General features: G+C 40.1%; 4 protein-coding genes across 13 annotated transcripts in view; 2 read left to right on the forward strand and 2 right to left on the reverse strand.

The window, feature by feature from the left end:
* The window catches only part of LOC111197331 (NACHT, LRR and PYD domains-containing protein 12-like), a 686,367-nt gene that overhangs the window by 309,488 nt on the left and 360,570 nt on the right, over nucleotides 1-16,309 (forward strand). The gene's annotated exons all lie outside the window — the stretch shown is intronic.
* LOC125801186 (zinc finger protein 665-like) overlaps nucleotides 1-16,309 on the forward strand; it is a 316,241-nt gene that overhangs the window by 175,396 nt on the left and 124,536 nt on the right. The window lies entirely within an intron of this gene.
* Nucleotides 1-16,309, reverse strand: part of LOC125801441 (zinc finger protein 239-like) — a 308,090-nt gene that overhangs the window by 133,964 nt on the left and 157,817 nt on the right. The gene's annotated exons all lie outside the window — the stretch shown is intronic.
* LOC111189991 (zinc finger protein 239-like) overlaps nucleotides 9,217-16,309 on the reverse strand; it is a 269,338-nt gene continuing 262,245 nt past the window's right edge. For 2 of the 8 annotated variants that reach the window (XM_049477074.1, XM_049477073.1), the window contains exon 13: nucleotides 9,222-9,812. In XM_049477074.1, the coding sequence (XP_049333031.1) occupies nucleotides 9,351-9,812 (462 nt within the window). In that variant the 3' untranslated portion in view covers nucleotides 9,222-9,350. Of the gene's footprint in view, nucleotides 9,947-11,226; nucleotides 11,274-12,824; nucleotides 12,999-14,964; nucleotides 15,139-16,309 lie in introns of all 8 variants that reach the window. The other 6 variants (XM_049477079.1, XM_049477082.1, XM_049477078.1 and 3 more) reach the window with 6 other exon arrangements.

Below are 16,309 nucleotides of genomic sequence, written 5' to 3' on the forward strand. Positions count from 1 at the left end.
TACAGTTTCACATAGTAACTTTACTTTATATATGTAGCCCATTTACACTGAGAACACAGGGGGAACACATTTAACCAGAGTCTGGGAAAAGTGGTTCCCTTATAGTTTAATAAAGCTGGAGTGTATAAAAGGAACATTATTGATGCTGAAAAACTATATATACAGACAAACCAAATCTCCCTGAAGCTGCGGGAGTCTCCCGCATTTGGGGAGTGGCTCCCTGATGCCCGCGAGTCACATATAATCTCCCGGAATTCAGAACGAGTGCCCCAAACGCCACACAGGCCACAGACTTTTATTCTCTACTCGCGTGTGGGAAGGAGAGAGAGAAAACAGAGAGGGTTCTGATTGGCCTGTTCTCTGCAAAGAGTCTGTGAGACAGCCAATCAGTTTTTAGTGTGGGCGGGCAGTGTGTTCCCCCCTCCCGGACGGGATTTTCTTCAGTGAGTGAGAGAAATCAGATCATGGCGGAGGCAATATTATTAATTATTGTAATATGATATGAAATGTTTTTTATGTTTTTTGTGATACTGTAACTGTCAATTTTGTTTCCTCCCTGAAATCAACTTGGAATGTTTGTATATAGATTACCATTTCACTCAGCAAATTTAATACTATCTGCATCACCTTTACACTGAGAATACAAGGGGGAACACATTTTACCAGAGCCCCAGAAAAATGGTTTATTCTTTGTTCTTGGTTCATTCAGTTTTTTTTGTTGTTGTTGCACTGATAAAAGCAATGGCCACAGTAATAGATTACACTTGTAATAAACTGAATGCACTCTTATGCAAGTTCATCAGTTCAATAATTTTACTCTACCAATGTCCTTGTTTTAACATTAACAATGAGAGTGTATGGAGGAACAGATTTGCTCTGTGCCTTTAAAAAATGTTTTGGACCAAAAGGATAATTTTAATGTGATACAAACTCTGTTGTGTAATAATTAGCATTTTTCGCTTCATGCATGTTACCTTCATTGTCAATATTTACATTTTAGCCATTCACTTTCTTACCATATTTAATCCAAGTTCTATAACAATTATAAATGCTTTTGCCCAGTATTCATGGTATTTTTTGTTGTTGTTTAGGACAAGGAATAACAGTTCTGTATATAGCATACATTACAGGAAACGTAATACAAGAATCCTGACACAGTGTTAAGACATTACTTTTAGACATACACAATATAACCAGACTTATTTAATGTATAATGACTATAATTAATGCCCATGCATTGGATTCAAAAGACACAATAAACACAGTTTAGATAAACAAAATGTTTTTATTTGCAATCGCACACTATATTATGCATACTGAACCATAGAGGTGATAAATTATAAAAAATTGTATTTATATTAAATTTATCAAAACTACATACAGCAAAACAAAAATATATATATATATCTTATTTGTAACATGCCTACTGCAAGGCATGGACTATAAACCCTCCAAGCACTGATCTGCAGAACAGAGGAACTTTGCACTTTGAAATTATAGACATCTGTCTAATGCTTCTGGATAGCTGCAATCTCTACTTTGCTTCACACGATGAGCAATAATAATCCTCATGTTCTGGAGGATTCCCAACACACGACTGGTGAAACCATCTGTTGCAACCATCACAGGCAATCTGAAATATTTTAAATGAATACAGTTTTAAGGTATCATTTGAAAGCTAAGAAGTGCAATTAAAGTAAGGTTTTAATGGCTGGTTTATACACTAAAGCAAAAAGTGTCTTATTTTAACCAGATACAGATGTACAGCAAGAGGACACATGATCAGTTTAAAAAAAAAAGAGACCAACCATGTACAAAAAGCTGAATTATGAGTGCTTTCTATTAAGATTTAAAATAGCCCTTTTGGATAAGATGTGGTAACAACCCATTTAGGGGGCAACACTGGATCGTCTGACTTGGTTTCTTCGCCACAGAAGTGGCAGAGATCAGACAAATCTTCCATATAAGCGACAAGATAGAAGATCAAAACAATACATAAAAAGAGGTTAGTTTTGAGGAACTGTTAATATCATTAAAATTAGTTGAAAATAGTCACAGTAAAAAATCACTCAGCTTAAACCTACAGCATAAATAAATACCTCTCACCAAATTTTCTAAACAACCGCCATGTTTAGAAAATTTATATTTTAAAATAAACCCTTGAACTTGTAAATTAAGTTTTAGGTTTAAGTTTATCTGATTCCTGCATAAGGTACTTTGCAATGTCTTTCCTTATGACATTTACGTCTTTGTCTGTGTTGGCGAAACTGATGTCTTGGTCCTGCATGATTTGTTCTGCAAACTGAAAAATATGTAAAATGCTTTACAAACAGTTTAAACAGTTTAAAAACTATATTATAACAATAAATATTAAACACTGTAGCATTCTCAACCGGAAAGACCATATCCATGTGGACTGTATCGGGCACTAAGGGGAGCACGCAGGATGGAGTGTCAATCCATGTTTGGGCACACGCACACACACATACACACACCACACACACACACACACACACACACACACACCACGAGCAAGGGAAAGTCGGAAAATCCAGACTACCTCAGCAGCTCCAGACTAACTTGGCGTCCTGAGCACGCTTCTCAAAAATGCCGGCAGTGCTATTTTAGCTTTGCTAAAGACTACCGGAGCCCAGTTCTTCTCCCTGAGCAGAAGCACCTGCTATGCTAGGCATTTTAATCTGGTTTTGGGATCGAAGACACAGGTTTCTTTTTCTGAAGGTCTAAGGAAACTGCTGCACTGTTCCTCCGAGACTTTTCTGCCCTCTTTCAGAGAAGTGATGATATTTTTATTGTTTTACTTAATCACTGCTTTCTCCATATTCAGCAAATACTCCTCAATGTTCTCCACATCTTGCAGCATGTGATCCAGGGTGTTATTTTGAAGAAACTCGTTCAGCACGGTCATGGTTAGCGAGAGATTAAGATCGACTGCTCCATATGTCAATCCGATGGTACCGCCAACCTTTGCAGGACACGATACGAGTTTTCTGAGGGAGCTGATATTATTTATATAGATTTATAGCAGGGGAGGGGGCGGGGCTTCTACATAACCCGGATGAGGGTGAGCTTCATGAAGAGGAGCTTTGTAATAGACCACTAAAGTCGTGTCATCATTTTGTAGTCGGCGCCATGTTGTTTATGCCCATATTTGGGGTTCCGTGTCTAAGTGGTTTAAGTGAGTGGGGAATTTAAATGGGCTTTTTAAAAACTGGTCTCTGTCACATTCTGTGGTAAATAAATATGTTCAGAACCCTGTACGTTTTATTCTGTGTACATTTACCTCCTACATATCACTGGATCCTCTGAATTTCGGGATCGTTTAAGGGTAGTAATTAAAAAAATGCTAACTTTAAGCTAATGCCTAACTGATGTTACAGCACAGTGGCTGGAAATTACACCAGACTGGATTCTGCAGTACACCAGTGAACTCCGGTCAGATCATGTTTTGAATTATTCTTCTTCTTCTTCACAGAGGGTCATTAAAGTAGGGCTGGGGCGACGCGTCGACATAATCGACGTCATCGATTACGAAAATACATCAATTTGCATAACGCGCGTCGGCGCGCCGTAAACATGGCGGCGCCTGTGGAGAGCATGGACTCCGGAGAGCAATCTCCAGCTACAAAAAAACGCCAGCGGGCATCTAAAGTTTGGGAGCATTTCACGCAAAAGGGAAACAATGTGGTCCTCTGCCATATGTGCAAAATGGAGATGGCCTACCACAGTAGCACAACTGCTATGCAGGAGCACTTGAAGCGCAAACATCCAGGAGCACTATGTCAACAGGGTCACACAGTAAGTTACCGTTTACATCAGGGTCTCCGCGGGTGTCCTTAAAAAGACTTAAGGCTGTCTACCAAAGGTTTTAAACCTGCCACAGGCAGAAATTATACATTTTTGGTTTATATTTGTGCATGGCATTTCACAGTTTCCAGAAACAGTAGCATTATTCATAAGTTCAGGTGTTTAGCTAAGCTAGCTGCCTTAAGTTATTTTAGCTAGCGCCGTCGGCGCTGCGGTGTTACACCGTTTTCTGTCAACGTCGCATTTTTTTGTGACCAGTGCTCATGGTTATGAGCGTTCATTGGCAAAACGGAAGCTTTCTATACCTACACCTTACCCTCAGCCCTAAACTTAACCGTTTTGGCCAGTCGAAGTAAACATTAGAAACGAACACGTTTCGAATCGGCCAGTGCACCGGTCTGCTGAGAACTACTTGCCAGTGGTCACAAAATCTAGCAGTCACATACACACGGTTGTGGTGTATGGGAGCTTATCCATTTTTAGCATTATAGATCTAAACAACGTGCTGTACATGTAAGTGATTATAAGTGTGGGGTTTGGTTTAGTAGGCTTGTGTTGTTGTTGTTGTTAATATATATAAATATAATATTTTATCGTTTGCTTTAAAATGTAAAATAATAATTATTTAAATATGTTTCTCAATAAGTAGATTAGTCGACTAATCGAAAAAAATAATCGTTTAAAAAATAATCGTTAGGGACAGCCCTACAATAAAGTATTTAAACAGGTGAAAACACTTTCAGTCTGGTGATGTTGAGCCTGTGTTAGAGCTTTAAAATGGTAGATAAGTTAAAATGAGCTCTAGCTGCTCAGTGTGTCAGTTCAGGAGCAGCACTTCCCTGCGGTGTTTAGTATTTAAATACGGTCATTAATTTACACTAATTACAGCACAGCTGATCCAAATAATCAACTAACAACTAACTAATCAATAAACTATCTGCCCTCGCTGAGACAAGCTGAGTGATACAGCAGGAAAACTAGAAGGACAGAGTTACTACAGAACCACAGAGCTAACCCTGCTAACTTAAGTTTCCGGCGCTGACGAGAGCGGCAGCTTTCCAGGAGCTCCGTGTAGCGTTTCACCTTAAGTGAACTTTTTTTCACTGTTTACTTTCTTTTTTCGTCTCTTACTACGCTGTAGTGTGTGTTAATATGTATCCCATGGATACGGATCGCCAAATTCTGCACATGGGCTGCAGAAACTTTGTTTACTTGAGGGAAGAACTTATCGCGCTGAGAACAAAGAGCCGCGCCGGCGCGAGGCACCCCATTCCGGCTGAGCTTAAGCGACGCTCCAGGGGCTGTAAAGCCGGAGCTAAGCTAAAGGCTAAACAACGGGAAAACCGCTGGAGATACAAGCCCTGTATTCCGGCAGTGGTGATGGGGAACGTGAACTCGCTGGTTAACGAGACGGATGAGCTCGCAGCATTAGTGAGACATCAGAGGACTTACCCGGAGTGCAGTCTCTTCTGCTTCACTGAGACTTGGCTAACCGCTAGCATCCCTGACGCTAATGTAAACATCCCCGGATTCGTCACTTTGAGAGCGGACAGAGACAGCGCGCGGAGCGGCAAATCTAAGGGCGGTGGGCTCGCTATCCTCATTAACAACAGATGGTGTAATCCTGGGCATGTGACTGTTAAGGAGACTATCTGCTGCCGGGATGTTGAACTGCTCGCGGTGAGTTTAAGACCATAATACGTCCCATGGGAGTTCTCACACGCCATTGTTGTTTGTGTGTACGTGCCCCCCCGAGCGGTTGTGGAGGCTGCGTGTGACGTCATACACGCGACCATCGCTAGGCTCCAGACACAACACCCAGATGCTTTTGTCGCTCTGTCTGGTGGCTTCAACCACATCACGCTAGACTCCACACTGACTTCTTTTACCCAGTATGTGTCCCACCAGAAAAAACAGGACAGTTGACCTCCTGTATGCTAACATCAGTGATGCGTACACCGCCATCCCACTGCCTCCACTTGGAAAATCTGATCACAATCTGGTTTTCTTGAAGCCTCAGTACAAACCCTGTGTGATGAGGCAACCAACCACAACACGCTCCTTCAGGAAGTGGTCTCAGGAGGCAGAGGAGACCCTGAGGGACTGTTTTGCATCCACAGACTGGAGTGTGCTGCAGGACTCTCACGGTGAGGACATTGAGGGGGTAGCAGACTGCACAACTGACTATCTGAACTTTTGCATGGACATTGTGGTTCCTGTAAGAACTGTTCGCTGCTTTGCCAACAACAAGCACTGGATTACAAGCGACGTAAAGGACCTCTTAAACAAAAAGAAGAGGGCCTTTAAAGACAAGAACCAGGAGGAGTTGAAGAATATTCAGCGTGAACTCAAGTCCTGCTTAAAGGAGGCTCAGGAGACCTACAGGAAGAAGGTTGAGCAGAAGTTACAAGTTAACAACATGAAGGAAGTTTGGGATGGTATGAGGACAATCACAGGGTGCAAGCCAAAGAGTGATAGTGCGACAGCTGGTGGTGTGGAGAGAGCGAACAAACTCAATCTCTTCTATAACCGGTTTGATTGCCCTGTTTCATCCTCACCTGCTTCTGTCTGTCCTGCTATCTCAGCAACCTCAGCCTTTGCCCCACTAGACACCTCCCTACCTCTTCTGAGTGCTGCTCAGGTCTCCCTCTCACAGACTGTCAGCACATCCAGTCCGCCCCCCTCACCTCCCCCCTCCATCTCTCTGCAGACCAGGTCACAGGGGCGCTGAGGAGACTCCGCTCAGGGAAATCAGCTGGACCTGACAAGGTGAGCCCGAGACTTCTGAAGGCTTGCGCCTTTGAACTTGGGTTACCCTTGTCGAATATCTTCAACATGAGCCTGCAGTTGGGGAGGGTTCCTACGCTTTGGAAAACTTCATGCCTGGTCCCTGTTCCCAAGAAACCTCGCCCCAGTGAGCTCAGTGACTTCAGGCCGGTAGCTTTGACCTCGCACATTATGAAGACCATGGAACGACTGCTTCTCCCACTCCTCAGACCCCAGGTACAGCATGCACTGGACCCTCTCCAGTTTGCATACTGGGAGAAGATTGGTGTTGAGGATGCAGTCATCTACCCCCTCCACCATCCTACTCTCATCTTGACAAGGGGAGTAGTGCTGTGAGAATCATGTTTTTTTTATTTCTCCAGTGCTTTTAACACCATCCAGCCTCCACTTCTCAGAGACAAGCTGGTGAAGATGAATGTGGATCCTCACCTGGTGTCCTGGATCACTGACTACCTCACCTGCAGACCACAGTACGTGAGGCTCACTGACGGCACATCTAAGACTGTAGTCAGTAGCACCGGAGCACCACAGGGAACTGTGCTCTCCCCCTTCCTCTTCACTCTCTACACATCAGACTTCCAGTACAACTCTGAGATGTGCCATCTGCAGAAATTCTCAGATGACACTGCCATCGTTGGGTGTGTGAAGGGTGGTCAGGAGGAGGAGTACAGGAGACAGGTGGATGACTTTGTTGCTTGGTGCAGACTGAACCAACTGCAGTTGAACATATCCAAGACCAAGGAGATGGTGGTGGACTTCTGTCGGTCTGGACCACCCTTACAGCCAGTCTCCATCGAGGGGGTTGATGTGGAGACAGTGAAGACCTACAAGTACCTTGGTCTGCAGCTGGACAACAAACTGGATTGGTCAACAAATACAGACACCCTGTACAGGAAGGGACAGAGCCGGCTCTATTCCTGAGGAGACTGCGGTCCTTTAACATCTGTAAGAAGCTTCTGCAGATGTTCTACCAATCAATTGTGGCCAGCATTCTCTTCTACGCTGTGGTGTGCTGGGGAGGAGAGGTGAAGAGGAGAGATGCATCCCGGCTGGACAAGCTGGTCAGGAGGGCCGGGGCAGTGGTAGGAGCGGAGCTGGACTCTCTGGTTACAATAGCTGAGAGAAGGACTTTGGATAAACTGCTTTCTATCATGAACAATGATAGTCACCCACTTCACACCACCATCATGAAGCAGGGGAGTGTGTTCAGGGGCAGACTGCTGTCACAGAGCTGCACAACAGACAGACTCAGAAAATCCTTCATCCCCAGAGCCATCAGACTCTTTAACTCCTCCCATCGGGGACGGGATGCTGCTGACGACTGAGTTTAATCCAGTCACACACCACTTGGACATTATTCAACAACTTAATTATTTATATTAACATATTATTTTAATTTTTATATTATTTATATTATTTATTTATATAACACTTCCCCAACCTCGCTTACATTAAAGTATACTTTACTCATGATTGGGTATTCACATTTTCATATTCTCTTTTTAGAACTGTCTTGTAACGTGTGCATATTTATTTTATATTATATTTCTATGTCACATCAGTCACTTTCGTAATCAATGTCATTGCACGTTACTCTGTTAATTATTTAATTATTTATGACCATTAGCAACATCTACTGCACTGCTCCGTTTACAGATAGATCCTTACCTTGTATAGTTAGGTTTTTTTATAGCCTTATATATTTTCTATTCTTCTGTGTTTTGATTTCTCTGAGTATGTTTCTTATTGTATTGTGTTGTTGCTGCTGGATGCCTAAATTTCCTTCGGGATAAATAAAGTATCTATCTATCTATCTATCTATCTATCTATCTATCTATCTATCTATCTATCTATCTATCTATCTATCTATCTATCTATCTAAGAACCATAGTTAAAATATTTAACATAAAAAGGCTTAATGTGTTTTTTCCCCCACTGAAACCTGTTATAAGGTCAAATTGTAACAACGAGCCAGAAGCAACAAACATCTCTAATTTATTTCACTGCATAATAAAGAGTAAATGGTAAAACGTGTTATAGCGTTTAAAGCTGGTTCTAGGGTAATTCTGTGCTGCTGGGTTATTGATTTCCTGCTGTAACACTCTCAGCTCTCCTCACTCCTCCTCATCTCCAGTGATGTTTAGGAGATAAATGTACACAAAATAAAACGTACAGGGTTCTGAACATATTTATTTACTACAGAATGTGACCGAGAACAGTTTTTAAAAAGCTCATTCATTTTTCTCACAGTGAAAAAAACGCTTAGACAAAGAAGCCATACGAGGACTACAGAATGATGCAGGACTTCAGTGGACTGTACTGCAGCTTTGTTGAGGGGCAGACGGTGTCATGGACAAGACAAGACAAGACGAGACAAGAAACTACAACAAGCAAAAGACCAAAAAACAGAAATGATAATTACACCACCAAGCTCGACTCCAACTTCCACCGTAATCTGATCACGCAAATCAAAACACACAAAAAATCATCAGACTCCTCTTCACCTTTCTTCATTTATTTAGCTTTATTAAAATGAACATATTTTACAATAAAACAATAATTCACAATAATAACAGTAGTGAATAAAGATAACAGTAATTAAAATAAAGGTTCTGGGAAAAATACAAAATCTTCTATATAAAATATTTACATACTTATATTTATACAAACATTTTTCCTCCTACACACACACACACACACACATACACGCACACATTGAATCACTGTTACACACAGGGTTATTCTATCTTACACAGACACACTGAGGAGCCAGAACCATAAACCCTAAACCCTGCATAGAGGGGCTGAGTGAAGGTGGTGTAGAATGTGTGTAAGTGTGTGAGAGTGTGTGAGTGTGAGGGTGAGGGTGTGTGTGTGTGTGAGGGTGAGTGTGTATCAGAGGAGACGCTGTAGAAGGACAGAATGCCGGAGGGACAGTCCACATACACTCCTACTCTCCTACAGCCGGAGGGAGGAGTGGAGAGATCAGTGCTGTTCTTATTGTGAAGAACAGAGTAACTGTAATCAGAGCAGTACAGACTCCAGGAGTTTATATTCCATCCAAACCCACAGTCTGATCCTCCTCCTTTCCTGCTGATGGTTTTATAACTCAGAGCTACAACAGCTCCATATCTCCCGCTCCACTCAGCCTCCCAGTAACAGCGTCCAGTAACACCAGTAACACTCTCTCTACTCAGAACCTGCGGCCAATCAAATCTCTCTGGATGATCAGGATACGACTGCAGCTCCTCTCTAAACTCCACCCTCCTGTTCTCCTCACTCAGAGAGAGATAACGCTGCACTGTGTTCAGATCCAGAGTGAAATCACAGAACCCTGAACACACACAGAGTGTATTTAGAGTGTGTGTAGTGTTATATTTAGTGTGTGTAGTGTTTTATTTAGTGTGTGTGTAGTGTTCTATTTAATGTGTGTGTAGTGTTTGTGTGCATGTAGTGTGTTTGTATTGTGTGTATGTAGTGTTCAGTGGCGTGCAGTGAATATAGTGGGTACCCCTTCTGCAACCCCCCGCCCGGCCGACACATAAGTACTACAATACCTATATATTCTTGAGTGAGTTGTATGAGCTTAATACACATTAACAGCCCACAAATACAACAGCTACAACCCACAAAGTGTACAATAGACGCAACAATAAATGCTTAATTTTCCTACAAGTACAGGCGTTCTACAAATATCACTCATTTGTATGCATACAGAATGCCAGAGCAGCCAAAACATTAAGTACACATAAAACTCCCCAGTCAGGCGGCCTATTAATTAGTTTCACGTTGAAGGACAGCCTTCAAAAAAGCCTTTTAATGTAATATGACACAATATCTGCCTTATTTCCATGATCGTTAGCTAAATATTTAATTAGGACTGATCAATGCACATAGCGTAACCCCTTCATCCGAGCACAGAGAAGGGGTTAGACAGCCATGGCCCCGCCCCAGCTGTGAAAATCATGAATCTGATTGGTTAGATTGTCCTATGACTTTGCTAACGGACTCAGTACTACACCCTTCGCAAGATTAGGAGAAGGGTCCACGCAGACACGTGAGCAGAAGCCATTTTAAAAAGCTTTGATTGGTTAGTACTGCTGTCAGTCAGATAAGTCAGAGTCCTGTAGCAACTGAAAAACAGTTGCTGTTTTTTATTTTAGTTAATTTTTAAAATAAATGCTTACATTTACAATAATTATATTATATACTTCCTAATAAAAAAAATAATTATTTACATGCACTTTTTGTCGCCCCTTCTCTGAAGGGTTAGAAGGGCCTTACTGCACACCACTGGTAGTGTATGTGTATTTGGGTGTATATTTTGTGTCTGTAGTGGTATATTTAGTGTCTGTGTGTAATGGTATGTTAAGTGTGTGTGTATTGTGTGTGTGTTTATTATGTATACATAGTGTACGTGTTTGTATTGGGTGTATATAGTGTATGTGTATTTGGGTGTGTATTGGGTGTTTGTAGTGTGTGTGTGTAGTGTTTGTATTGTTTGTATGTAGTGTGTGTGTAGTGTTTGTATGTAGTGTGTGTGTGTGTGTAGTGTTTGTATGTAGTGTGTGTGTGTGTGTGTGTGTGTGTGTGTGTGAGAGAGAGAGAGCTTACATTTTTTTAATCCAAGTTTGATTCTGATTTTCCCTCCATGTTCCACTCTAAACACACACACACACACACACACACAGATCAGCACAGTGTGAGGGTTTTAGAAACTGATTTATAAAGAAATACTTTGCGTGAAAAGGAGCGAACATTTGAGAGAGCAGAATTTAGTGACATCATGTGGTAAAGTACGGAACTGCAATACACACTGCATAAAATCAGATTAAAAACAGAAGATTAAGGAAGATTAACTCTTACTTCTCTAAATATATTTTTGTCTGCATGTATAAAGTTTTAATACTTGCCGTATCTTATTTTGCTTTATATGCACGACATGTAGTATTAATATTATTAGAGCTTTTATTCACAAATTGAGAAAACAAGGCACAGTAGTTAAAGTTCCCAGGAGTGACTGAGCTACAGAAATTACTCCAAAAGGGCATGAACAACTCATCCAGGAAGAACCCAGAACAACATTTAAACAACTGCAGGTCTCACTCGCCTCAATTAAGATCAGTGTTAGTGATTCAATAATAAGAAAGAAACTGGGTGAAAATGGTCTCCTAGCTAAGATAAAATGGCAGTTTCTTCTGGGCTTGCAGAAAAGAGCTAAACTTAACTAAAGTATGTTTTTTGCATTCATATTCATACCTGAGTGTACTCCTGTCACAACAGCTGTTTGTATTGCACCATACATTTTTCAGGGAATTACTGTGCAAAAAATATTTTATTATGACTTAAAAATAATTGTATGCCACTGGTCATTAAAAAAACTTTTAACATTCTAACATATTTAAATGTAACAAAGGCAGGTGCGGTCTGACTTTGGCGTATTGCTATTTAAATGGTGCAGCTACCTGAACTTGTCCAATGTTTTTCCTCTGCGTAGATACATTCAAAATCACCATTACTGTTTAAATAAGACAGGTGAAAAGCATGAAAATACACTGTTGGTGGGTGGAAGATAGCAATAAGCATCAAGACCATCTTGCACAGGGTGTAGGTAAGGGACATAAGTGTTAAGTAAGGATTCTGGTTTTGCACTGATTATTTTTACCATAAAGACATAGGCTGGTTGCTGGGGTGCTCAGTGTGTATAAAGTTAGTGGGGATCAGTTTTAATCTTGTAACTTTTCTCCTGACTCGATGCTCAGGGCAGCTCTCCATCACTGGCTCCATGACCAGAACCAGCTAAACTTTTCCACCTGTTCTGGAGTAAAAACTAAACCTTGGTTCATTTTTACCAACAGAAACATGAGTCAAAACAGGATTACAGCGAAGTACTTGGCATTCAGTGCAGATAGCTTGGGCATAGAAAAAAAATAACAGTGGCTGTGTAAACAAAAATAAGACAGAATGAAGGTTTCATGCTGCTCCACTGTGTTTACCTGGTGACTATAACTAGGTTTACAACAGGTCCTACAATGCAATGTGTTTCACAGTATTAACCCCTAACTTTCTCAACACTTTGCTTTCCTGTGCAGCACAGCACATACACAGGAAGAAGCACAACAGGCTGTATTGAAAATGACAAATATGTACAACATGTACAACAATATTTATCTTACAATAAGTTGATAACATAAGTATCAGTTCAGACCTACCCGAGTTTCTCCAGTTTGCAGTGTGGATCCTGCAGTCTGGCAGAAAGCAGCTTCACTCCTGACTCTCCAGGGTGGTTGTAGGTCAGATCCAGCTCTTTCAGGTGGGAGGGGTTTGAAATTAGAGCTGAAGCCAGAGAACAACAGCCTTTATCTGTGATCATACAACCAGATAATCTGCAGACAGAGCAAGAGAATGTGTGAGTGAGTGACAGAAAACAAGAAAGAAAGACAACATAGCAGACTGAGGATGATAATGCACTTTGATATTAGTAAGTGTCTTTTTTTAAATAACACTAAAAAATCTGAAAAAAAAGTTTCTTAACACAGTTGACACAGATTAACAAATTCATGAACCCAAACCTCAGCAGTAAGCATCTCTGTAAATATGGCATTAGCATTGATGTGGACCAAATAATTGAATTCATATTAACGTTTGCTAAAATAGTTTTTGCTTGTGCATCACAATTTTGCAATCAATGTGTGATACATCTCAAATGTTCAATCAAGTTGGACATTTTTAACTACAGAATACTTGTATTTGTTTGTTTGGTATACTCTGACTTTCGTTAAACACTTTGTCTTGTGTGATTTGTCATCATGGAAAACACCTGAATATTTACACATTTATAAATGTAGAATTTCTAGTGGTGTCAATCCATTTAAAATCCAATCCAAATAACCCTGCCAAAATGATGTGATTAATCGCACTTGTTTTTCTTAAGACAAGTTTTTATAGTGGATATTTTATGGAGTGAATTTTGTGCCAAACTTTTTGCACAAAAAAAAAATCCGCAATTAAAATGTTATCAAAATGTGTATGTTACAAATTAAAAAGAGAAAAAATATATAGCAAATATATATTTTTAAATAAACTCGATAACTTAATTATCCTTTGCAGTTATTTAAAAATTATTTCAGTTTGGATTTTGCCAGTCTTTGCTTTTATTTTTGTGTACTTTTTTGGATTCTTCTGTTAAAGACTTTTACTTCTGGAATCTCTCCTTTGCTTCTGCTTTAGTTCTTTGCTTCTGAGTTTTGGCATACTTTTCACAGGTAGGTGGGTCTAAGAAGAAGGTGTTCCTCTTGAATCTCCATTGGTCGGCTGGTTTTGGACTGATCGGTTCCCTGAACCCTCATCTGAGGCTGACCATGCCCAGCCCACCAGTTTCAAACACGTAGAGCAAACAGCTTCCAGCAAACAGCAACAGATACTTTTATAATTAAATTTAATTCAATTAAATTCGTACAAACGTTCTGTTAAATATTATATTATGTTATATTATTCTCTGTTGCACTCTATTAAAAAGCTTACATTAGCGAGATGTGCTAAATATTCATGCACACAGTATGATAGTTACCTAGTCAGTGAACTAGTGAATTAGATAATTTCCTACTTTGTGCATGAAAATTTAGCATGCTAATGTGAGCTTTTTAATGCAGTGAAACAGAGAATAAAATAATATAACATTGAACAGAATGTTTATATGAAATTTAATTGTAAACAGTATCTGCTGCTGCTACTGTGCACTAGAAGCTGTTCACTCTCCGAGTTTAAAAAGGACGCTTGAAACTGGCGGGGTGGGCGTAGTCAGTCTCAGTGGTCAGCCCAGAACCAGCTGACCAATAGAGATTCAAGGGGAATTCCTTCTTCTAAGCCCCGCCCACCCATGAAAAGTGTGCCAAAACTCAGAAGAAACAAACTAAAGCAGAAGCAAAGGAGAGATTCCAGAAGCAAAAGTCTTTAACAGAAATATTCACATGATTGCGGATTTTATTTTTTGTGTAAAACTTTTGACACAAATGGAGAAAGAGAGAGAAACAAATGGAGAAAGACAGAAACAAACAGAGAGATGGAGAGAGAGCAACAAAGCTCTCTATCCAGGTCTGAGCTGGAAGTCTGAACCGGATTGTTACAGCTGGACACCGCATTAAAGTGTTTCAGTCGTTTAACCAGAAAAGAAATCTGCATGTTGGATGGAGGGGGCAGATTACAGCAGAAGTTGGGGTCAAACTTGGTGCCGAAATAAAAACTTGGGTTAAAAAACAGTAACACGTTACTGATTCCACCTAACAGCGTATGTTAATAATTTAACACTGACAGGCCTAATAACTTCAAATGAAAAATCACAGAAACACTGACCTAAGAATCTGCAGTTTACAGTGTGAACTCTTCAGTCCAGCAGAGAGCAGCTTCACTCCTGAATCCTGCAGGTCATTGTTACTGAGGTCCAGCTCTTTCAGGGAGGAGTTTTCCAAGTTTAAAACTGATTCTAGATTTTCACACGTCTTTCTTCCTATATTACACAAAGCTAATCTGAAAATGTAAGAATAAACACAAGCACAAATGATTTTACAAGGACTTCAATGTTTAAATAACACATTTTAGTGATTTTCAAAACGTAACATGTAATATACTGTTTATATACATGTACTTTTGTACATGCCACATTTAATATTTTTTTCTAGTGGTGTAAATTGTTTAAGAAATATAATCAGATTAATCATGGCTGCAATTACATTTGTTTTTCCTAAGACAAGTTTTATAGTGGATATTTAAATGTAAATAAAAGAATGAATGTAAGAAATGTAAAATGCAATTATTAATGGTGTCATTTAAAATACTATTATATACTTGTATGTCTGAGGGGAGATAAAGCTAATGTGGGGCGCTGGAATAAAGAATGCATGGTGAATTGGATTGGACTCAGGAAGTTTTTGTTATTGCACACATGGTTACAATGGGGAAAAGACCTTATTAAGATTTAAATGGCCTGGTGGAAATATGTTACCGCCAGTATTCAGTAATATGTACACTGTCTCTTTAAGAGCTCCTTACACTATATGCACAGCCCTTTTACATGTATAGCTATGCTGAGAGCGTAGAAAACCAGAGTGTGTGCTGTGCTTTACCACAGAGAATGCTGGACCTAGCTTCTTTCTTTTATTCTTTTTTTCTGCAAGTAACAACATATATGTGGTGCTTTTAGCTCATGTATGAACTATGTTGTATGTCTTCTTTGATGCGGACATTTCACATTTCCTATCAAACATGCATACATACATACATACACACACACATACATACATACATACAAGTAAAAAAAAAGGAAATGAGCATAAAAGAGTACAATTATTTTTTTTTTTGTATTTAGCCTGTAGATGCAGTACTATGAGAAATTAAAGGGCATGGAAAAGTCTGAGCAGGGAGAGATGTTTAGGGCTCCTCCCATTGAGGTTTTATTTGTTGTCTTGTTTGTAATTTTGGTCTGTGATAACCTAAAACACTGACCTGATAATCTGTAATTTACAGTGTGAACTCTTCAGTCCAGCAGAGAGCAGCTCCACTCCTGAATCCTGCAGGTCATTGTTACTGAGGTCCAGCTCTTTCAGGGAGGAGTTTTCCAGGTTTAAAACTGATTCCAGGTTCACACACATCTTTAATCCAAGATTACATGAAGCTAGTCTAAAAAACAAGAATAAACAAA

The sequence above is a fragment of the Astyanax mexicanus genome, chromosome 4 (assembly GCF_023375975.1).
Source record: "Astyanax mexicanus isolate ESR-SI-001 chromosome 4, AstMex3_surface, whole genome shotgun sequence".
Classification (NCBI taxonomy): domain Eukaryota; kingdom Metazoa; phylum Chordata; class Actinopteri; order Characiformes; family Acestrorhamphidae; genus Astyanax; species Astyanax mexicanus.